Source organism: Dasypus novemcinctus, chromosome 1, assembly GCF_030445035.2.
Source record: "Dasypus novemcinctus isolate mDasNov1 chromosome 1, mDasNov1.1.hap2, whole genome shotgun sequence".
NCBI classification, from domain to species: Eukaryota; Metazoa; Chordata; class Mammalia; order Cingulata; family Dasypodidae; genus Dasypus; species Dasypus novemcinctus.
This window is the reverse complement of record NC_080673.1, coordinates 108,851,307-108,875,209: the sequence shown is the minus strand read 5'-3', so window position 1 is coordinate 108,875,209 and position 23,903 is coordinate 108,851,307. Positions and strand designations below refer to the sequence as shown.

The window sequence follows — 23,903 nt, the reverse complement described above, 5'->3', positions numbered from 1 at the left end:
AAGAAAGCCCATATTTTGGATCTTTCTAACCAGATCGCAATCTATGTTTTAGATGTTTCTTTTTCTACTTTTCCTCCACCCTGCACATTTGAAGTTCTTTTCCCTTCCTCACGCTATTTTCTCTCTGCCTGGAGTGTCCTAGCCGAGATTTTCAAAGGGAGGTCCCTGGACCAGCTGCATCAGCATGATCTGAAGAAGGAGGAATGCCAGTTATTGGGTCCTGCTCCAGACCTATTGAATCAGGGTCTCTGAAGCTGGGAGCAAGCAAAATGTGCTTTAACTAGCTTCCCTGTGATTCTGATGCATCGAAAGTTTGAAAACAACTGCCCAAGTCCAAGTCTTCTCTTGAAATTCTAGGCATCCTTTAAGGCTGAGCTCGAATGTCACTTTCACTTCAAAATCTGGTTTCCATGTTAGAAAAATCGCCACCTTTTCTGAAGTTCCAAAGAACTTCACTTGTTGCAGTATGTTAGTTTAGTAAAGATTTTCGTATTTTTAACATAATTAGGGCCCATTTTACTTTGTGAGCTGTGTGTCTATGGGGTGGGTGATGGAGTTGGGTGGGAGAGGGAATGGTGATTCTGCAGATTGACTAGAAAGATAGCTTTTCACTCAAAAAGAATGTGAGAGGATCAGAAATGAAGAAAGAAGAAGAGGGCAGAGCATAGGATGGGAAAAAGGGAGTAAGTCAAAGAACAGAAATAAGTTTCTCTTATTTCTCTTCAACAATGCCATGGGGTATAGCTGCAGACAAAACAATCCAGAAACTAGCTACCCACTAAAAAACACCTCAGATGGCACTCCACAGAGACAAAGAAATTCCTTTTCTATTTTTCAGCAGGATTAGGATGAAGGATATCATTGAAAACAATATTTTAATTTTCTGAGGAATTTCAACTTCCATATGCCATATGTATTTCTGTTAATTAATCTTATTTGATAACTTATAATATACATACTAGCAAAAGTTTGGAGTGATACATACCTGTCCCATTTTTCACTAAAGATTAATAACGGTTTGGGGGCAAAGTGGTATGGGGTAGGAGGTGGTGGGTGGCAATAAAATAAAATTTTCTGGAGAATTCATGGAAAGTTAAACTGATACAGATGGCACAATTATAATTCTCTGGCATTTAATTCCATTTTCCTTTGTACTGTAGTGCAAAGTTATCACACTACATATTAGTGCATTAAAGTTATTTAGTGACTATTGAACTTAAAATATGTACTGTTTTCAGTTATTAAAATCTTAAACACAATCAGTATTTTACCTGTGTTTTTGGTCAGGTATCTCGCTATTGCTAGACTTTGGTGAAGCAAAAGTCCATCCACTTCCAAAACAGGAATTTTGCCAAATGGAAGAGCTTAAAATAACACAAGCAATGAGTCAACTTCCATATCAAAGCCAAGAGTTAAATACCTTCAATTTACTAATAATTGTGGAAACAAACCATGATTTTTAAAGTCGTGGAATTCTTGAATATTTATTCTAAAAGGGGCATTAGACATCCTCTAGTGGAATTTTTACAGCTTACATTTTCTAAGTTTTTTTTTAAAGAGTGCAGATTCGTTAGTGACAGAATTGGTTCTAAAACCCAGTGCTACTACATATTATATAAACACTAAATTATATTTTCTCATATACTTTACTTTTTTTAAAAAAACCTGTCATTTTAAGTTTCATTAATTTCTTTTTATAAACAAATCAATTTAATTGATACATATTAATAAAGCATAAATCCAACCAAAGTGTATAATCAAAGGTATTTGGTATAATTACATAGTTGGGCATTCATCAATTCAATTATTATTAGAGCATTTTCATTATTCCATAATAATAATAATAAACTCATCACCTCTCAATCTCTCTATGCTTCTCCTGCCATACATTGCTGCATTCTGTTTCCATCTCTCTAGTTTATTTGTATCTATATTTTATATAGCTGAAGTCAAGTAGTATGTAGCACCTTATGTTTAGTATATTTCCTTTTTAATTTTCTTACCCTTACTGGAAGATCATTAACATATTACTATATACTACTGTTCTAATTTTCTTTTGTTATATTTTTGCTGATAGTAACATCCTGTAACATTAACATACATTTGTTCAGTTTCAAAGAAAAACACTCATATATGCAATATTACCCGTATTCATATTTCACATGAGGTTTCACTATACTATACGATCCCACGTTACATCTTTGACCTCTCCTTCTAGTAATATACAAGACCTTAAACTTTCCCTTTCAACCGCTATCATACTCATATATTAGCACTGCTAGTTACAAACAGCATGAGGCACTTTCAATATTTCTATTCATTTTCAAAGATTTATGAACAGTCATTTAACCAATATGCACAGATTAAACCTCAGATTTCCATTCTCCAACCTCATTCTATTTTCTGGTGACCTATATTCTAGTTATTAACTCCATGAGTTTACACAATCTCTTTAGTTCATAATAGTGCAATTATATAGCATTTGTCCTTTTGTGTCTGGCTTATTTCACTCTAACATAATGTCCTCAAGGTTCTTACCATGTGCTTCATGACTTCATTTCTTCTTACAGCTGCATAATATTCCATCGTGTGTATACACCACAGTTTGTTTATCCATTCTTCAGTTGACAGACACCTAAGCTGTTTCCATCTTTTGACAATTGTGAATAATGCCGCTATGAACGTCAGTGTGTGGATGTCTGTTCATGTCACTGCTCTCAGTTCTTCTGGATATATACCTAGTAGTGGTATTGCTGGGTCACATGGCAAGTCTATATTCAACTTCCTTAGAAACTGCCAGTTTTCCACAGCAGTTGTACCATTCTACAGTCCTAATGGTGAAAATATCCTGCCTTTATATTCATTAATTTCTGTGGCCTAAATTATAGGCCATAATGATTTTTCTTCCAAACTATAGTTTGAGAAATATGGATAGTTTGATTTACCTATTTAGCTACTTTAAGGAATTTAGCCAACATCTTATTTTGATGAAGGACTATATGAACCATAAAGTAAGGCAGTGAGCGTATTTGTATGATTATAGGGCAAACTCATAGTAGATATCATATTAATGTGTTATTTGTAAATCTTACTTTGTTATTTTACCTAACCCTATTATATTTTGTCAGAAAATAATAAACATTTATAATATAAAAATTTTAAATTGAAGATAAAAATAATTCTACCACATAGTTAAAACTATGGTAATATTTTAGATGCTTTTCCATATATGTTAAAAAACAAAATCATAGTGTAAATAATGTTTTGTAAACAACTTTTTTTTCATTTTATGATATCTTTTAAATATATTTCTGTATCAATGAAATGCCAACTTTTTAATGGCTACATAATATTTCATATTTGAATTGATCACAATTTTTTTGACCAATGCCTTCATTTCAAACACAAAATTTTTCTGGAAAAGAAGGAAAAGAATAAAGTGCCATTCATGCGCCCATGATCCTAATGCAGCTACTAAAATCAATTTTGTGTATCTCTTTCAATATTTTTCTTATGCATACAAATAAGTTCAGGATGAAATATAGTTCACACTGGGAATTTTTAAAAAATCTTTTGAGCACTTAAGTATGGAGTAAGCCAGGTACTCTTCTAGATGCCTAAGGTAATGCTGAGAGCAAAACAAAGTCCCAAATAAAGCTGACACAAATTGGGATGCTTTATTTGAAACAAAATATACAAACAAGTGAGAATTAATATGTGTAACTTTTTTTTTGCAGACTTCTTTTATACTAAGCAGTGGACTAAATATATTTAACATGCTCATTAGGCCTTTCTATATTTACAATAACCCTATAAAGTAGATATTAACTATTTTCTGATTTTATAAATGAGGAAATGAGTTACAAGAAATCATGTAAATTGCCTGGTAGAGTTGGAATTCAAACTGAGGCCATTTGGATCCCTCATTCAGCTGTTTGTTAATTTTCAGAGCCATGTTTTGAGGAAGACATTAACAAACAGAGCAAGTCCAGAAGATAGTAGCCAAGTTAGTGGGGTCTGAAAATCACATTTTATGAGAACTGGCATGCTTCAACTGGAGAGGAGAAAAAATGAACTAAGTGGCACATGGTGGCCATTCTCAAATATTCTGACTAGCTCCAATGTACAGAACTATAAATTAAAAGTAATAGGAAGGCTACAGAATCTAAAAGGCAAATGTATAAAATGTAATGATAAATCAATGGTTTTGGACTAACAATTATAAACATTTAATTTGTGACATGAACTACATAAAGGTGGGGTGATGGAGGGATATAAGAAAATAGTTTATGTATGCTAGTGAAGTTAAGTTGGCATCAACGCAAACAAGATTGTTACAGAATTGGGAGGTTAAATTTAAGTTCCATGCGTAACAAAGAAAATATACAGAATATACAAACTCATATAAATAGAAAGTAGAGTACAGTTTACCAGGACTGAGGAGCAGGGGCAGTGGGGGATTAATGCAAAATGAGTGAAGGGTTTCTCTTTGGGGTGAAGGGGCAGTTATAGTAATGGATGGTGGTAAGGGTGTCACAACAGTGTGAAGGTGATTAATCCCACTGAATGGTATGCTTGGGAGGGGTTGGGATGGGAAGATTTTTGTTGTATGTATGTTCCCACATTTGGAAAAAAAAAAAAGAGACACTAAAGAGATACTGACAATTAAAGCAATACATGATACTGGATGTGATCTAAAATTGGAGAAAAAAGACCCCTAAGGATATTATTGGGACATAAGAGAAAAATAGGAATATAGAATATAAGCTTTATATCAGCATTAAATTTCTTGAACTTGATAACTGCACATCCATTGATTACAAAAGTATCATTGTTCATAGGAAATGTAAATGAAAGTATTATGTGTTCAAGGAGTATGACATGTGTAACTTGCTTTCAAATGTTCAGAAAATAGATGAAAGGGAAAGGAAGGGGAGGAGAGGAAAGGAAGGAAGGAAGGAAGGAAGGAAGGAAGGGAGGGAGGGAGGGAGGGAGGGATGGTAGGTAAATGTAGCAAAATGTTAAAATTGGGGGATCTGGGTATCTGGAAGTGGGGTAGGAGTATGTTGGAGTTCTCTGAAGGGTTTGTATTATTTTTGTAACTGTCCTGTAAGTTTGAAATTCCTTAAAAGTAAAAAATTTTTAAGTAAATAGAAAAGAGGGGTGGCAGATTTTAACTCAATATGAAGGATAATTTAGCTTTAGACTGATTGAGAATGGAATGTGTTTTCTTGTGAGATGGTAAGCTTTCAGCTGTGTTCCAGCCAAGCTTGGGATAATTGCCTACAGCTGGAACATTGTGCTGACGCTAACAAGATGAAACTTAAGAAGACAAATGCTAAGTGCATCATTTGGTTCCAGAAAAAAAATAACTTCAGGGTTGTGACTTAGCTGGAGCACCTGCCAAAAAGCTTTTAAGAATCTAATCTGACACTGTAAATGGGGCTTCAGTGTGATACGGTTGCCAAAATAGCTACTGTGATTTTAGTATAAAGTCTTAGTATAATATCAGCTGTGATAGAAGAAAGGTCTCTTTCTGCTCTGTGTTGCTCTTGGGCCTGGAGAATAGTGTTTCTCCCAAGGCACCACATGTTATAAATGGCAGACATAGTCTAATAGGAGCTTAGAGGACACCTAGATAGGTGGTGTATTTGTTCCCTGTAGTTGCCATAACAATGTACCACAAACTGGGTGGCTTAAAACAACAAATTTCTCAATTTTGAAGGCTAGAAGTCTGTAATCAAGGGTTTGACTATGTATGAAAGTCATAACAAGACAGATTTTAGTTATTTCTAAAGAGGATTCTTATAAACATTTGCCTCCCTGTATTTTCTCTATTCTCTTTTCCTAGAATTTCATTCAGAAGTTGGACTTCATTCACCAACTGGTCCTTGTGTTTCCTTATCTATCTTCTCTCTTCCATTTCTCTGTCCTGTTTTTCTAATTTCTAGGTTATTTTCCATCATTTTTTTGTTTTTTATCATATTTTAAATTTTCAGAGATTTTTTTGTCTGAATATTCCTTTCCACAGCATCCTATTCTTGTTTCATGTATAGATTACAGATTTTCTCTTTACTCTCTGAGAATTTTGTAATCTTTTGAAGATTTCTTCAGCCTACATCATCTTGGTCTCCTCAGTTTTGTTTTTTGTTTGATTTTTCGTTTCCTGCTTCTTTGTTTAAGTCTGTTCATATTAGGGATTTTCTCAGCTATCTATTGATTGTTGGCATGCCCTCCTATTTTTAAGGGCAAAGAAATAAAAGTTAAATGGATGCTCCATGCGCATGGGGTAGCTTGCCAACTGATGGGGCTGGGCTATTTTATTGAAAGTCCCCATTGTTTCAGTTACTGTTAGACATTTTTCCTGGACTGACCAGCTTCCCCTGAGAAATTTTCTCTGATTTCCTTCCTGAGGCATATTAGTCTTGTTGCAGAATTCTGATTATAAAGGGAAGGGAGCTGGGTGTCTCTCCAGTGTAGACTTCCATTTAACTGCATATGCCCTATAGCATTGTGTCTTCAGATGTGTCTGTATCCCAAGTCCTCTGGTCCATTCTTCCTGAGAATAATCTCCATGCTTCATCCAAGGAGAGGAAGGGATCTGGTAATCATATTACTTCTTCACATTCTATCAGGTAATCTCCTATCAGCTCAGATTTTAGGGCTGTTTTTTACTAATTCCTGAGTATTTCTAGGGATCTCTGTAGTGATTCAAATCAACTTTTTCTCCTCCAGGCTTATGTTTGAGTTTCACTGGTGTAGTAAGTCACCTTAGACCTGCTTCCTAGCTTTCAAAATGTTATGCTATCGTATTTAAGCTCGATTTCTTAGTCTTTATGGGGTTTTCCCTTTCTAAAAGAATATTTAATGTTAGTAAGGTTTTAGGAGAGAAAACGGCTACTTAAGAGCAGGAGGATCTCCTGGCACCTGGATGGCCCCTTCCCCACCCTCAACAGCTTGGCAGGGATCTGACCTTGCTCCCATTGCTGATCCTTGGTCCCAGTTCCAGAGAGAGCAGAGTGTCTCTCCTGCTCATGCAGGGAGCATTATGTCTGATCCAATCTGTCTTGTGGTAGCTTTGCCCTGCATCTAGAAGGCAGCTCACAGAGCTTTCCTACAGGAAGATGTGGGAAAGTAGTCAAGTCATGATGCCTGCAGCAAGAGATTGCTGGCTGTAGGACATAGAATACAGTGCCTGGGACCATGAGGAAATGGTTTCCATGGGACAAGGGGACATCTGGAACCATGTAAATGTGCATGTCCAAGACAAGACACATGCACAGAATGGATCAGGAAGCCCCTATACTTTGGCCTGGACCTGGTCTCTGAACTCATTTCCTGGATAAGCCCTGAAGGAGAGCACTTGTACAGGTCAATCTGCAAAGACTGGGAAGGTGTTTTCTTTTTCCCTTCACTTTTTTGTTAGGTTCTGATATTCAAGGAAAGCTCTGTCATACTAGCTGGCTACAAGTTTAAGGAACAGATGGCTCATTGTAAATTCCAGGAATTAAAATATCAAAATATCCAGGTTTCCACAAAAGATCACAAAACAAACACAAGAAACAGGAAGAGACAGTCCATGCAAAGGATAAGATTAAAACATTAGGGACCATCAATTGGGCGGGCCAGTACATAATAGACATTTAAAACATGACCTTAAATATGTTCAAAGAGCTCAAAAAAAATATGGACAAAGAACCAAAGGAAATCAGAAAAACGACAGATTATTACAAAAGAATATCAAACAAACAGATGGACATTATAAAAAGGAACCAAAATGAGCTTAAGACCAGAGTAACAGGGAAGAGGATATGGTTCAGGCATCTGGGCTCCCGCCAACTGCATGGGAGGTCACCAGTTTGGATCCCAGTGCCTCCTAAAGAAGACAGTGAGGTGGTGCAACAGGCAGGCATGGTGAGCTGACACAAGAGACACAAAAAGAAAAGAGCATGGTGAGACTACAAAGCAGGGAACAGAGGTGGCTCAAGCAATTAGGCACATCCCTCCCACATTGGAGGTACCGGATTCAGCTCCTGGTGCCTCCTAAAGAAGCAAGGAAGACAAACAGACACAGCAAGTGAAAAACAACAAGTGGGTGGGAGAAATAAATAAATAAATACATTTTTAACAGACCACAGTAACAGAAATTAAACATTTCCTAGAGGGATTCAACAGCAGATTGGAGCTGGCAGAAGAAAGAATCAGAGAACTTGAAGATAAGACAATTGAAATCATCTTAAAAGAAGAAAGAATGAAGGAGTAACAAGAAGAAATAATAAAGAAAAGTGAACAGAGCCTGGAACCTATGGGACACCATCAAGTTGAGGGGACAGTGGGGTATGGAACATAGTTTGTGTATAATACTGAAGGTGATTTTATTGGTATCAAAGCAAATGAGATTGTTATAGATTTAGGATTTTATATTTAAGCCTTATGGTAATTACAAAGAAAATATTGGAGAATAGGCAAGTTTATAGGGACAAAAAGCAGAAGATAGGTGCTGGGGATGAGGACTGGGGGAATGGAGAGTTAATGCCTAACAGATGTAGGGTTTCTATTTGGGGATATGGGAAAGTTTTGGTAATGGAAAGTGGTGAGGGTATCATAATATTGTGAATGTGATTAATCCCTTTGAAACATATGCTTGGGAGTAGTTGAGATGTGAAAGTTTATGTTGTATGTGTGTTCCCTCCATTTGAAAAAGTTAAAAAACATATTACAAAGCTACAGCGGTCAAAACAGCATGGTACTGGCATAAAGGTAGACACATCGATAAGTGGAATAGAATTGAGAGTCCAGAAATAAACCACCACTTCGGCCAATTTGGTTTTTGTTTGTTTGTTTGTTTGTTTGTTTTTTAAAGATTTATTTTTTATTTTTCTCTCCCTTTCCTCCCTGCCCCCAGTTGTCTGCTCTCTGGGTCCATTCACCATGTGTTCTTCTGTGTCTGCCTGTATTCTTGTCAGTGGCACTGGGAAACTGTGTCTCTTTTTTGTTGTGTCACCCTGCTGCGTCAGCTCTCTGTGTGTACAGTGCCACTCCTGGACATGCTGCACTCTTTTCATGTGGGTGGCTCTACTTCAGGGTGCATTCCTTGCACATGGGGCTTCCCTACACGGGGGACACCGCTGCATGGCATGGCACTTCTTGCATGTGTCAGCACTGTGTGTGGGCCAGCTCACCATATGGGTCAAGAGGCCCTAGGTTTGAACCCTGGACCTCCCATGTGGTAGGTGGACACTCTATCAGTTGAGCCCAATCTGCTTCCCCAGCCAACTTGTTTTTGACAAACCTACTAAGTCCATGTTGATGAGACAAAACAGTCTTTTCAATAAATGGTGCTGGGAAAACTGGATATCTATTACCAAAAGAATGAAAGAGAACCCTTACCTCACTCCCTATACAGGAATCAACTCAAAATGGATTAAAGACTTAAATATAAAACCAAGACCATAAAACTACTAGAAGAAAATATAGGGAAATATCTTTAAGACATTGTAGTAGGTTGTGGTTTCTTGGACCTTACACGTGAAGTATGGGAAGCAAAATAAAAAATAGATAAATGGGACCTCCACAAAATTAAATACTTTTGTACCTCACAGGACTTTGTCAAAAAGGGGGAAAGGCAGCCAACTCAATGGGAGACTATATTTGGAAATCACATGTCTGATAAGGGGTTAATATCCAAGCTATATAAAGAGATGTTAGAACTCAACAATAAAAAGACAACCTGATTAAAAACTGGGCAAAAGACTTGAATAGACATTTGTCCCAAGAAGAAATAAAATGGCAAAAAAAACACATGAAGAAATGCTCAACATAATTAATGATTAGGGAAATGCAAATCAGAACCACAACGAGGTATCATTTCACACCTATCAGAATGGCCACTATTAAAAAGACAGAGACAAGTGTCTATTGGTGGGAATGCAGAATGGTACAGACTGTAAAGACTGTTTGGCAGTTCTTAAAGGAGTTGAATATAGAGTTGCCAGGAGACCCTGCAATACCACTACTGGGTATATACCCAGAAGAACTGAGAGCAGTGACACGAACAGACATCTGCACACTGATGTTCATAGCAGCTTTATTCATGATTGCCAAAAGTTGGAAACAACCCAGGTTTCCATCAACAGATGAATGGATAAACAAACTGTATTCACATGACAGAATATTATGCAGTTGCAAGAAGAAATGAAGTCATAAAGCATATGACAATATGGATGAACCTGGAGGACATTATATTGAGCAAAGCAAGCAAGACACAAAAGAACAAATACTGTATGATTGCATTACTATGAACCAAATATATCGTGTAACATATTGTATGATTCAAAAAAAACTTTATATGTACATTTAATTGAGAAATGTATTTCTTTATTTAGCTGTGTTTTTAAAAATTCTTTGTATTTTCAATTATTAAATGTACAAAATAACTCTTTAAAAAACAAAAAAATGAAAAATGAAAAAAAATTTTTAAAAAAGAAAAAGAAGAGCAACTAAAGAGACAATGACAATTGAATACATGATCTTGGATGGGATCCAGCAAGGGAGGAGAAAGGCACATTAATGGGACATACGAAAAAACTGGAACATAGACTGTAAGCTTTATATCAATGTTAAGTGCCTTAATATTGATAACTGTACCTCAGGTGGTTATGTAAGGAAATATCCTTGTTTTTAGGAAATGTACATGGCAGTGCTAAGTGTTCAAGGAGTATGATGTACACAAGCTACATTCAAGTGCTCAGTGGATTGATAAATATAAAGACAAATAGACCAATGGACAGACAGAATGCTATGGAAAAGTGTAAAAATTGGTGTGCATCTGAATATCTGGGGGATAGAGACAGTTAGAGTTCTCTGTATGGGGTTTATATTATTATTATTATTATTAATTTTTTTGGTAACTGTCCTGTAAGTTTGAAAGAATTTCAAAACAAAAAGTTTTAAAAACATTAATTTTTAACGTTTTTTACCCCTTTAGTAATTAACATTCGGTTAGTTTTTTTAGGTAATACAACAAGTATCTAGAGGATGACTTCCAAATTACTGTTTGTCCAATGTAATCATATTTCCAGTTCTTCCCTAGTGCCCCGGGCACTAGGTAACATGTTTTCATTGAGTTGTCTGTCCAGTGTCAATCTGCTCTTTTCCATTGATTAAGCAGGTCACAGTTTTGTTCAGGTATATACCCCTCTCTCCTACAGTCACATCTTCATGAAAATGGATCCCATCTGCAGCTCCAGAGCACAACTGAGTTGTTGTTCCAGGGTTATGTCTCCTTTCCAGTGACAGATCAGAATTAGGTATGTGACTCAACTTGAGCCAGTGAGTCCTGAGAAGTTTGCTGAGGTTTTCTGGGAAAATTTCTTCATTCTCCTGGGAATGCTAATGAAAACAGTCCTTTCTCTTTCTCTCTCTCTCATTCTCACACACCCTCTCAATGTTGATCTTCAAGGCTGCGAGGCTGGAATCATAGAAAGCTTTTCGCTACCAGCCCGATGAAGTGGATAACACCATCCTTTGACACCTGCCCTGATTTTGGATTTTCAGCTGCATGATACAATTTATTTCCTTATTACCTAAGCAATTTTGAGTTTGGTTTTCTGTTAATGCAGTGTAACTGATAAATAGTCTAAATGTAGTAGATATATATAGTATAACTATCAAATTCTAATTGTCAAGAATATTGACTTCAGTGACCTCCATTTCAGCTCTTCGGTCAAATCTTCATACTGGTTTGTCTTTATATTCTCTTTCTGTGATTGTTTTTCAACTCTAGTAGGAAATTTGCTGGGTCACATAGAATTTATTTAATTTTCCTGAACAGCTGCTTCTCAATTTAAAGCCACATGAGATTAAAAAAACAAAATACAACAAAAACAAAACAAAACAAAACCTTTTATGTTTCCATTTCCCTGAGAAAAGACAAAAGGTTCTGGAAGTATATTTTCATGTTTTCCATGAACTACTTACTATTTGTGCTACTTACTTGATTTTATTTCAGGCCAGTCAGCTAGTTCTATTCTGTGATCTTCATATTTTATGTCCAAATATGCAAATATATAGCGAATAATTTCTGCTCTCCCCCTCATATTAAAATAAGTGAGTTTGTAGTTTGACATGGTGTGATTCTGGAAAAAGAAAAAGGGAGGGATTATTTTAACAACCCTCAAGAGATATCTCAACATTTTTCTTTTGGGGCCTTTTGAAAACTTTATGACATCTTTTGATGTAACTAGAGATATTAGATGATGTTCAAAACCTTAATTATAAATCACTTTGCTAATAACATGAGAAAGACTTGATAGAAACAACATCATGACTCTTAGCACTAGCTGGAACATTCCAGTAAAATAACCAAATTCAAAGTTTATTTATGAAAAAGACCGGGTTAAGAGTGCATCTGCACACCAACTTCAGAGGAAGGAGCAAAATACTTCCCATTTTAAGATGTTTTTGCTCTGCTCTTGTGATTTGTAATGGGTACTATGTGCATTTTGTTTTGGTGACACAGCTCAGAGTTTGTGAGGACAGCTGGGTGGCAGTTGGGCACATGGGAGCCGGCCTTGCCAGTTTGTCTTCCTCCCCATTCCTCCAACCGTGGCTCTTCCCTCTAGCAATCAAAAGCTTAAGGAAGTGTTCTTTCTTCCCTCTTCCTGCACCCATGCTGATGGGTTTGGCTGTGTTGCTACCATGTACAGATACATCCCAGCCTGGGGACCTCTCCTGGGAAGGGTCAGGGTTGAGCTTATTCCTCCTTTTCTTCTCAGGCAAAGAACCCTGCTGTTTCAGAAAGTTTGCTAATCCAAGCTGCAGCCAGATGTAGAGCATTATAATTTAGCGAGTTTTCTGTTCTGTGATTGGATCATTTCATTTCCATTGCAGATAAGCTGTTCATAATTTTTAAGCATTCATAGTGGAATACATTGTAATTATATAATGATCAGGAAACTGAGAAAAAAACATTTTCATTTGAAATTCAGTTTTACCACTTAGCTGTGTGTCTCTGGGATAGTTAACACTACCTTTCTACATTTCAAAGCCCTCCCCCCTTTTTATAAATAAGGATACTAATATGAATGTGGTAATTTATGAGGTAATGCAAGTAAAGCATTTAGCACAATGTTAAACACTTAATTATTAACTATTGATAATAATAATAACTCTTGTTCCATAGTCAAGAATAAGCATTGTGAGTTCAGAACAGGTAAACTAAATAAATATAGTAATTAACAAAAATAATATCATGATTATTTCTTTAATTGGTGAGATTAAATAGTTTACTCTCTAATAAGGAAGTGTTTCAAAGAATATTACTGGAATATTAGCTGTAAAGAAAAGATGGAACAAAGTTTTACCTGAAATCCTATCACATAAAAGATCAAACGCAAATCATCAAACGCTAGACTGCAAAGTTTAGACCTAAAGTTGATGCATTCATGTAATCTGCCTGTGGAGACGATGACCTGGAAATAACTGTCTGGTTGCTCATTTAGACGGGGTCCAGGAAATGATGGTGATGGCCACACATAGCAAATCCATCTCTCTGGCCCCTATTTTCCGTGTCTAGACTTTGTGGAGTGGATGTGGTATGCCCTGGGAGAAACAGAGCCACGCCTAGCCATTTCTTATCCTGGCCCACTCCTGTCCGCAGGCCAGGCCCCATTCAAGAGAAACATAGCACATACCACACATTTCAATATGCCGGTGAGACTCCCTGTAACAAAAACTGATAGACTAAACTAATGAATATTCCAGCCCTAAATTCCTTTGGGGGGGAAATATGCACACAAGGAGTTCAAATTTGGGGGACCACTTTCCAAGTTACTTAGAAATGTTGCAGTTAGAAATAAGTAGTGCAGATAGGAGAAAGATAGGAGAACACAAAAGCAGTAAATAGTAAATAAAACGTGCAGCAGTAAGATTCCTTCTGCAAAACATGTTATGTTATCATAATTAAGGGATCATTCTTATTTATGAAAGGAAAAGGATAATTATTATAATTCCTGGATATTTCTTTTAAATCTAAAAAAAAAGTCTTTCAGAGTGGGAAAAGTATCATTCATAATTGTAGTTACCATTTGAAAAGTGTTTTATATAAAATTTTTATTGATTTTTGCTGTCAAGGGTCAATGCTTTCACAGCAAGAAGAATTTATGTATTTTTCCTCATAAATATTATACGTTTGTATAGTTTCATATATGTCCATTGTGACCAGCATTAAAATTAAACATATCTTCTTGTCACATTTCATCAAAGTACACATAAATATCAATGCTTGCCTCTTGAATTCTGAATGAAAACAAAGGCTTCTTTGTTCCTGTTAATTTCGAACATCATGCAATTTTATATTGTATTTCACTCTAGGAACATCTGATAAATGTTTATTTTTCCTTCTAGAACATCCTTTCAGGAGTAATAACTCATTACTGAAGAGCTGTACTTTCATATCACATTCCTGTCATTATTTCCTAATTATATTTTCAACTAACAAAAGTCTGGTTCCTTGATCTCTACAGCAAAATAAGTCCAAACTTGAAGCCTTTTTTTTTAATTAGAGCAGTTGCAACTTTACAGCAACATCATTCAAAATGTACAGACTTGCCATATATCCCTCACCTTAGGTTTTCCTTTTTATTAACATTTTACCTTAGTGTAGTACCTTTGTTACAATTGGTGAAGCAATATTAAAATTATATTACTAACATATGTGCATAAGGGTTAACTCATTGTGTTGGATGTTCTATGGGTCTCTTAAAAATTTTTATTCATATACATACATACATATATATATATATATATATATTTAACCTAAAACTTTCCAGTTTCACTATTTTCAAGAATATAATTCAGTGGTTTTGATCACATTCACAATGTGCTACCCTTACCACTATCCAATACCAAAACTTTTCCATTACCCAAAACAAAAACTCTGTAGCAATTAAGCCTTACCTCCCACTTCTCCACATCCCACCCCTGCCCCTGGTCACCTTTAATCTAGTCAAACTAGAAGACATGTGTTCTTCAGTAATACGTGCACATTTTTATAACATGAAAAATAAGCAAAAGCAAATGCAGCTAGAAACTGAAAATCCTTCATACATTTCATAAAGCTTTTGCATAAATTTAACGGAAGGAACTCCAAGTAAATGTTTCTCTTGTCATGAAAAACAGATAAGGAAATTTACAATGAATGCTAATGATAATTGTAAAGGATATTGTGTAGAATATATTTTTTTTTCCTCTCTCCTTCCGGCCCCCCCACCCCCACCCCATTGTCTGCTCTTTGTGCCCATTCGCTGTGTGTTCTTCTGTGTCCACTTGCTTTTTTGTCATGCAGGACCGGGAAACTGTGTCGCTTTTTGTTGTTGTTGTTGCATCACCTTGCTGTGTCAGCTCTCCGTGTGTGCGGCGCCACCCTGGGCAGGCTGCGCTTTTATCACGCGGGGTGGCTCTCCTTGCGGGGCACACTCCTTGCATGTGGGGCTCCCCTACACAGGGGACATCCCTGCATGGCACGGCACTCCTTGTGTGCTGCAACACTGCACATGGGCCAGCTCCACACGGGTCAGGAGGCCTTGGATATAGAACCCTGGACCTTCTATATGGTAGGCGGATGCTCTATCAGTTGAGCCACAACCGCTGCCCATATTCCTTTTCTGTTATTATGTTCAGCAGTGTATCTCTGTTATAGTAATCCCACTTTGTTAATGACTTTATGTCATGAGGATGATGGCCCAAGAGGGTAAAGGTGAAACATATCCCAATCTTACCTGAAGTGAAGAATAAACTCAAGGGCTGGGCAGGTGGATGGGAGAGCTGTGTGGCTTTGGAGGCATTCCTGCCACTTACTATCTGAGTAGTCTTGGGCAACTCACCTGTTTCTAGCTTCAGTCTCCTCACCTCTAAAATAGTAATGAAAATAGTGCATGTAAAGTACAACACAGTGCCTAACTCGTAAAATGTGTTGGGAGGAAAGGAAGAGGAAGGAAAGAGGGAAGGAAGAAGGAAGGAAGGGGAGGAGGGAAGGGAAACTAGAAGAAAAGAAAGAAAGAAGGAAGGAAAGAAAGGAGGGAGGGAGTGAAAGAGAAGAGGAGGGCTGGGGAAGTTCCCACCCTAGTGAAGTCTGCTTTGAGTGATTTGACTGGAATCAGCTCCTCAAGATCACAGTCTTTAATAAAACCATCCTTCATCAAACAACTAAAAATGAAAAAGAAAATATAAAAATACATAATTAGGCTTAAAAGTAAGACAAACATTGCCTGAAACAAGGTGAACAGAAACAAAATGAACACAATGCAGTAACCAGGACCTTAAGTTCTGAGGTAGGCAGTGGCCAGCCAGGAGTTCAGTTCCTTCAGAATGAAGGAGAGTCAGCATCCTCCAAACACGATGGGAGACTGGAGGGATTCACTGTTTGAACCCAGTGCTTGGTAGACTGATTCTATGAAATTTTTTAAAAGATCAAATATGCAAACCTCTAGAAAAATGATAAAAATAAAAACAATATGAAACGTTGCAAATAATGTTACAAATAAAAGGGGTCATGAGAGCAGATAATATTGATATTTTTAAAATCATAAGCTAATACTACAAATAATTTTGTCAATAAATGTGAACACTTAAACTAAGTGCAAAATTTTTTGAGAAACCAAAAACCTGCATTTAAAGAAACTGAATTAGTAATTAAGTTATACCCATGACAGAAACCAGACCCAGATGGTTTTACAGGTGAATTTTACTTAATTTTCAAGAACAAGGTAATCCTTATCTATAGTCTATTTTCCTTATAAAAATAAAGCTAAACATCCTAAATAGGGAAGCAGATTTGGCTCAACTGACAGAGTGTCCACCTACCAAATGGGAGGCCCAGGGTTCAAACCCAGAGCCTCCTGACCCACACGCAGTGGTGATGCGTGCAAGGAGTGCCATGCTACACAGGGGTGTCCCCCTCATAGCGGAGCCCCAAGTGCAAGGAGTGCACCCCTCAAGGAGAGCTACCCCACACCAAAAAAGCACAGCCTGCCCAGCAGTGGTGCCACATACACAGAGAGCTGACGCAAGATGATGCAACAAACAGAGACACGGATTCCGGGTGCCGCTGACAAGAATGCAAGCAGACAAAGAAGAATACACAGCAAATAGACAGAGAGAGCAGACAAAGGGGGTGGGGGAAGGGAAGAGAAATAAATAAAAAATCTTTTTTAAAAAACATCCTAAATAAATATTAGCCATTCAAATTTAGTAGTGTACAAAATGAAATAAAATGTAATGACAAGAGAGGATTTAACCCATGATTGCAAGCTCAAAACACCCTCTATATAACATTCTACATTAAGAGGCTAAAAAAGAAAACCCATTCTATCAACTAGAAAAAGCACTTATAAAATTCATTACTCATTTACAATGAAAATTCTCAGCAAAAAAAAAAATTAAAAACTTCTTAGTAAAATTTAGGAATATATGAAAACATTCTTAACTTGATAAAGACTCTACAAAAAAACTTAGAGCAAACATCATACATAATGGTGAACTAAGAGAAGCATTTTCTTAAGAATTCTACTACTACCCTACTATTCAACACAGTCCTGGACAGCCTAGTTAATTAAATGAGATAAAACAACAATAAATTAAAAATGTAGGGAAGGGAAAGTAAGAAACAAAACTGTACTTATTTGTAATCAAAATGATTATCTATATTCTAAATTCAACTCTACAAATAAACCTGATCCTAAACCTCAAATGAAAATATTATGGGCCAAAAATACCTAAGACAAATTAAAAGAACAGATGGGAGGATTTGACCCATCAGATAGCAAGGAATATAAACAGCCCTATAATTAAATTTGTTTGATATTGGTGCATAAAGTCTCAAAAGAGACCCACACATATATGAAAGATATGATATTACAGTGGGGACATAAGAAGACTGGACGAAGATGGTTCTGAGACAAAAGAGGAAAACATGGGTACTTAGATCCCACCTTCACTTCAAACAGAAATAACACCCGGGTGGATTATAGACCTAAATGTGATTTGACTGTTCTATGACAACTCCAGTGTCATGCTGGACTGTTGCTTCCTGTTAGCTTCATCTTGGAACTCTTACATGGCTGTTCTGGGTTAAAAATCCCAAGCAGGGTGTGCATGAAAGGCACACATATTCCCTGAAATGATACTGGAACAATTAGAAGAAGAAAAAAAGATTGGGCTTGAAGATATCCTTTACCCCTAAACCTACCCACTGGCTTCCTTCCACTCTAAACAAAGCCATGTCAAGTTCCTGATTTAGCAGATAGATGAAAACCCCATTTAGATTTAAGTTGGGGAAAAAAAAGATAGCTTCTCAAAGAACATGTGAATGGATGGTTAATACTCTAGATAGAACCTTTAACATATAAACTCATATGAATGTAGCTATGAAATGCTGAAGAGTTACTTTTTAATATATGCTAAACTTGTTTGGAAATTAAATGCTTTGCATGGGAAGTAATAGTGTTTTTGAGAAGTTCTGTTTTGAGGACTTCCTTTCTTTCTGCTAGGTTCATGGCTCTTTCACATTATATTACACTGATATACTTCAGATGATAAAATACAAGCTATGACTATAAAATTCATTCATATATTTTTCCTAATTCTTTTACTACATTTTGCTCTTATCTGTGCTCTTGGTCCATCTATCATTCCTGTATGGTAGAAATCCTATGCAGCCATGTTCTCCTGCACATATCTTCCCAACTGCATGTTCAGTGACTTTACTGAAATCAGCCAAGGTTAGAATTATTTACACCATGAGAATTGGCAAATGTAAAGGAATTTTCCTGCCATCCTCCCTTCCTCTCTCCTTTCCATCATTCTTTATTGGAGACCTTGTTATATATTTAGTAGCATATCCTGAGTACAAGGCAAGAACAGCCTCTAGATGAGAATGCATAGAGTTTGCTAAAGCAGAGAGGGTAGCTACACAGGACTAGCTGAAGTCCACCAACATTCTAAAGTATTTCCATCAGAAAATCCACAATTGAAGTGTGGGTACATTTAGAAGGAGATTCACTAAGCATATCAGTTAAAATGAGTGATTCAGTACAGTGTGAAGGAACTTAGGGAATTTCCTCTCTCAACAAGCATGTGATCTGAGGGTGCCTATGATCGCATCATTTTAAACTAAGCCAATGTTGTATTTTGTATTTTGCTGTCAGAGCACAGTAAAAAATAATCTCAAAACTTTCTGTACCAGCAAGGTCACAATAATCCAAACTCAACCCTCTGAGGAAGGTGGTTAATATTCAATTGCTATGTGACATGTCTTAATAAAGGTTTTAACAGGTATCTGAAATAGGGTATAAAACTCTTAGAGTAAATTTGGTGGACAGAATACCATAAAAATAAGGGTATTCGTTTTCATCATTTTACAATTCAAAACTTAAATGTTATTTATCTTAATTTATTCTATTCATGGAAGTGTTAGCTGGACTACTTGAGTTCTTGCTATTAAAGATATCAAAAACATCAATATACTTGGGCATTCCAGATACAGCTCATATTAATATATGTATATATATAAACACACACATAGTAATGGTACAATAACTTAGAGTATGAAGTATAAAAGCAGGAGATTATTTGTGAATTTGCCAGTAGTTCTTCTTTGCTGCATTTTACCTTGACTGGTAATAAACCTATCGAAAATGTAGTGGCAGAGAGCATAATGTTTGCATTTGCATTGTGTAGACTATGTGAGTTTGAAATGCAAAACTTACATCCAGACAGCCATCATGTATGATTCAATTGTTTACATAGAAACAAAAGGAACTTCTTGCACATATCAACATTAAGTAGTAGCACTTTATTATCCCCTAAAAGTGGTAGTTAAGAAAAAATTTGCTGATTCCCCTCATTTCATGTTCTTTCTGGGCACCACTATTTCAGTTCTGGAAAAGTAACCAAGCTATGGAGTTAAATTGTAGGACAATAGAGAAATAGGAGAATTTTTGTTAAATAAAGTTACTGATTCTTTCAAGCACTGGATATTTACTTTTTTAATGGACATTAATTTTTTTATTACAGAAAAATCATGCAGAAAACACAGAATTTCCATATAACCCCTCACACACACAGTTTCCCTATTATTAACACTTTACAGTTGTAACCTTTGTTACAGTTGATGAAAGATTATTATCATCATTGTACTATTAACTATAACCCATAGTTTACATTAGGGTTCACTGTTTGTATTATACAGTCCTGAGTTGTTTGCTTAGATCTCTATTCTAATAACATAGATACAACCTAAAACTTCCCTCCTTTCATCCACATTCAAAAATATAATTCAGTGCTGTTAATTGCATTCACAATTTTGTGCTCTCATCACCACCGTTCACTACCAAAACTTTTCTATCACCCCAGACAGAAATTCTGTACCAATTAAGCATTAATTTTAATGTTTAATTTTCAGCCAGCATGCTGGGATCTCTATTTTCTTTCAAAGACCAACTCAATATCTTTTTAAAACGGTTGCCTCATATTAAAGCCAAAGCAAGAGATATAATTGAGATATGTTTTGGGAATTGTGAGTTCAAACTCCCAACTGTGGTAAATCCCTTGCACTTCTCTGAAACCAAATGATGCTAAAATGCAATTCTTACAAAACATGGAGATGCTTCAACAAAATGTGCCTTAAAATTATAAAAAGTATTACAAATAAAATCCCTGAGCATTAAAGTAAGAAAGCAAAGAACTGTGAAATAAAATTCTCTTCTGCTTTACACATTGAAAAATCGCTTGGGAAATTTTTGGAAGAAGTCACAAACTCTGATTAGGACAGTATTTTTCCTCTAGTATTCACAGTATTTTCTATGTTAAAATCCACTTTAAGGGATCTTTTAAAATTACCTATTATCTATATTTCTCCCAGAAATAAGCATTGAATTTCCATATGGCCACTAACATAGAGAGACTCTGGATGAGATAAGGTCAGAGTTTAATGATGAAAATAGGTCACTACAGTGGCTTAGACATACATGGGACAAGACATTAATAAAAATGAAACCCCAAAGTAAAGGGGAAGAATATCTCATTTCTTATCTGTGTAGAGTTCAATAATACTACTTACTTGTACTGTGTCTCTGTGAAGCCTCTAGAGTCTTCTGTTCACTGGTATGTGACTGCACTTAAGGTTATTTGAGTAAGTGATGGTGACAAGCCAATGAGAGAAGAGGGAACTTACTTTCACTGACATTTCTTCCTTCATTTCCTTAGATAAAATATGTGTGCTGAACAGTTCAAGCCTGCAAAGACTTCTGGCTCTACTTTGCATGTTATAGGCCCTCTGTGCAGAAATAACCCAATATATTTGCATATCATCCATAAAGTCAAAGTTACAGGGGTTTACACGTCCCAGGTGCAACATGTTCATTTATTTTTAAAGTCTTACACCACAGGCTCCAGGAAAATGAAGGGAAAAAAGTGAGTACAAATAATCCCCTTTGCAGATATGCACATGGCTGGCTTCCTCACTTCTTTAGGTCTCCTCAGAGAAACCACCTCTGACCACCTCCTCACCAAACCCACCCCCAACAGGCTCATTCTTTATCTAGTATATGTTTCTTCATCATCCTATCTGACAATATCGTAGATTTTATTGGCTTCTTTTCCATCTCCCCAACTAGGATGTAAACTTCCCAAGGACAGGCCCTTCACCATCTCTTGTGTCCTCAATATTGAGAAGTGTGACAGGCATGTAGGAGGCCCTAATACCTATTTGACGAATAAATGATCCTAGTTGCTATTTCGCCACAATGAACATTTTCTCAAGAACTCTTTAAATTGTCATGGCTGCTAGTACATTTCATTTACGGTCATTTCTCAGAAGATCCATGTTGCTTAAAGAAAACCTGGCATGGAAGATATGTCTTGATAATAACTATACAAATTAGTAATAAATGCCTATCAGTTTGACATTTATTTTTTTAACTCCTGAGGGTAGGAATTTATTCCAGCTGTAATATTTGGATGGGTTAGTGAAAGGATCCAACAAAATACCTGCCTAAACATTAATGAGCCTGTGGGTCACCCGTGAAACATTTTAATGACACAGGGTGGCTCTCGTCTTCAAGAAAATTACAACCACAGTCAGTAATAGCAACCAACCAATCATGCAATCTTCTTATTTCTAAAGTGCTTTTAATATAAAAAAAGAAGTGTAATCCATTTATTGTAAACACAAAAAATGGAAGTAAACATAGTTATTGGTTTGTAAAAAATTGAATTAAAACACACATGCAACCTTTTATCCACCAAAAAAAAAGATACAGGCAAGTGAAAATCAAATGCAAATAGATGGGGGCTATACAAAATTAGCATGTTGCACTGATTATCATCTTTCAGTGAGTTTTAACTTACATTACAAATTTTCATCCTCACAGTAACCCTGATCATCTTTCACTTCCATTTTCTAGATGAGGAAACAGAGTTTTGGGCAGGATAGAGCTAGGATGAAAGCCTAGGCTTTCTGAAGAAACTAATACTCTTTCCCTACATAATGCTGCCTGTTTATAATGAGACTGTCTGAATTTTTTTAATCAGGTAAGCAAGAAATAGCCCTCTCACATTTTCTATAACAATTTTCTGCCTTAAAACCCATTCTGTTTGGCGTAAGAAAACAAATCAACAAATCACTGACTGAGGGAAGTTTGATCATTTGATACTTGGTCAGCACATGGTCCTCGCGTGTATGGCCATCGTGCTGGGGAGTTCTGCTGCTTCTGCACATCCTCCTCCTGCCACCTTCCTGCCCATATGCGACAGATTAACCATTTACAACACTGCCGAAGGTTCCAACTGCCCCATACACAGCATAGCCACATCTTCGCCTCTGTCTTGCAACTCCCCAGCAACACAGAAAACGTCCCAGGGCCCCTCTGCTCTCAGGAACCAGACCTCCCTTCCCCTGTCTTTTATCCCCAGGCCAGGTGGGAATGCTGCAAAACATCCTAGTCAACACCAGTTGTGTGACTTCCAGCAAGTTATTCAGCCTCAGTGTGAGTAAGCCATGGACTGTAGTTAATATTTCAATTATAAAATGTTCTTTCATCAATTGCAACAAATGTTCTACACTAATCCAAGATATTGATAATAGGGTGGTATATGAGAATTCTGTATTTTATGCATGATGTTTCTGTAAGCCTACATCTTCTTGAATAAGATTTTAAAAAATAAATGGGAATTTACTGAATAATATTTATTGAGCACATAATCTTTGCCAGACACTGTTCTAGACATCAGAGAAACAAAATTCTCTGCCTTCATGGAACATTCTAAAGAGATTGGTAATTACTTCTTCACAGGGTTTCGAGAGAATAAAATGAATACATAGATTGCTTAAAGCAGTGCCTAATGCATAGAGATCTATGAGTGTCAGTGATTATTAACATTGTTAGAAATTCATCTGAAGGGATGATTTTGTCCCTTTGTGGGTGTATGCTCAAGAATTCTTCCTTTCTTTGTGGTTGCATTTTTGGAACTAAAAGCCAGGAAGAGAAGTCATTTTTATTTTTCACCTGCTACATCCTTCCCTGAAGAAATTAGCACTTTTGCTTGAATGAGGGGGCGGGGAGCAAAAGGAGAAAATGCAGGGTGAAAAATCCCTCGTGGGTTATTAACTAGCAATAGACTCCTAGGCAGAGCAGTTATTTCTTTACGTTACCAGTCCTTTCATAAATACCACATGCTTCCAGACTGGACTGTGTAGGGAATAATTGTGAATAAATGTGACCATTTTTTTAAATGATAATATCCACACAATAATTTGAAGGACTAGTATCACTTCATTGAATATACCTTTGTTTTCTCAAGCAACTCCCTAATTGGAAAACCCTTAATCCTTGGTTATTTAATTA

At 36.4% G+C, this 23,903-nt stretch overlaps 1 protein-coding gene across 2 annotated transcripts in view; it reads right to left on the bottom strand.

Moving 5' to 3' along the window:
• Positions 1-21,201, bottom strand: part of HPGDS (hematopoietic prostaglandin D synthase) — a 45,139-nt gene extending 23,938 nt beyond the window's left edge. For both annotated transcript variants that reach the window (XM_004470372.3, XM_004470373.4), the window contains exons 1-3: positions 21,119-21,201; positions 11,996-12,137; positions 1,272-1,364 (exon numbers count right to left, since the gene is read on the bottom strand). In XM_004470372.3, the coding sequence (XP_004470429.1) occupies positions 1,272-1,364; positions 11,996-12,128 (226 nt within the window). In that variant the 5' untranslated portion in view covers positions 12,129-12,137; positions 21,119-21,201. The remainder of the gene's footprint in view (positions 1-1,271; positions 1,365-11,995; positions 12,138-21,118) is intronic.
• Positions 21,202-23,903: the final 2,702 nt, after the last annotated feature.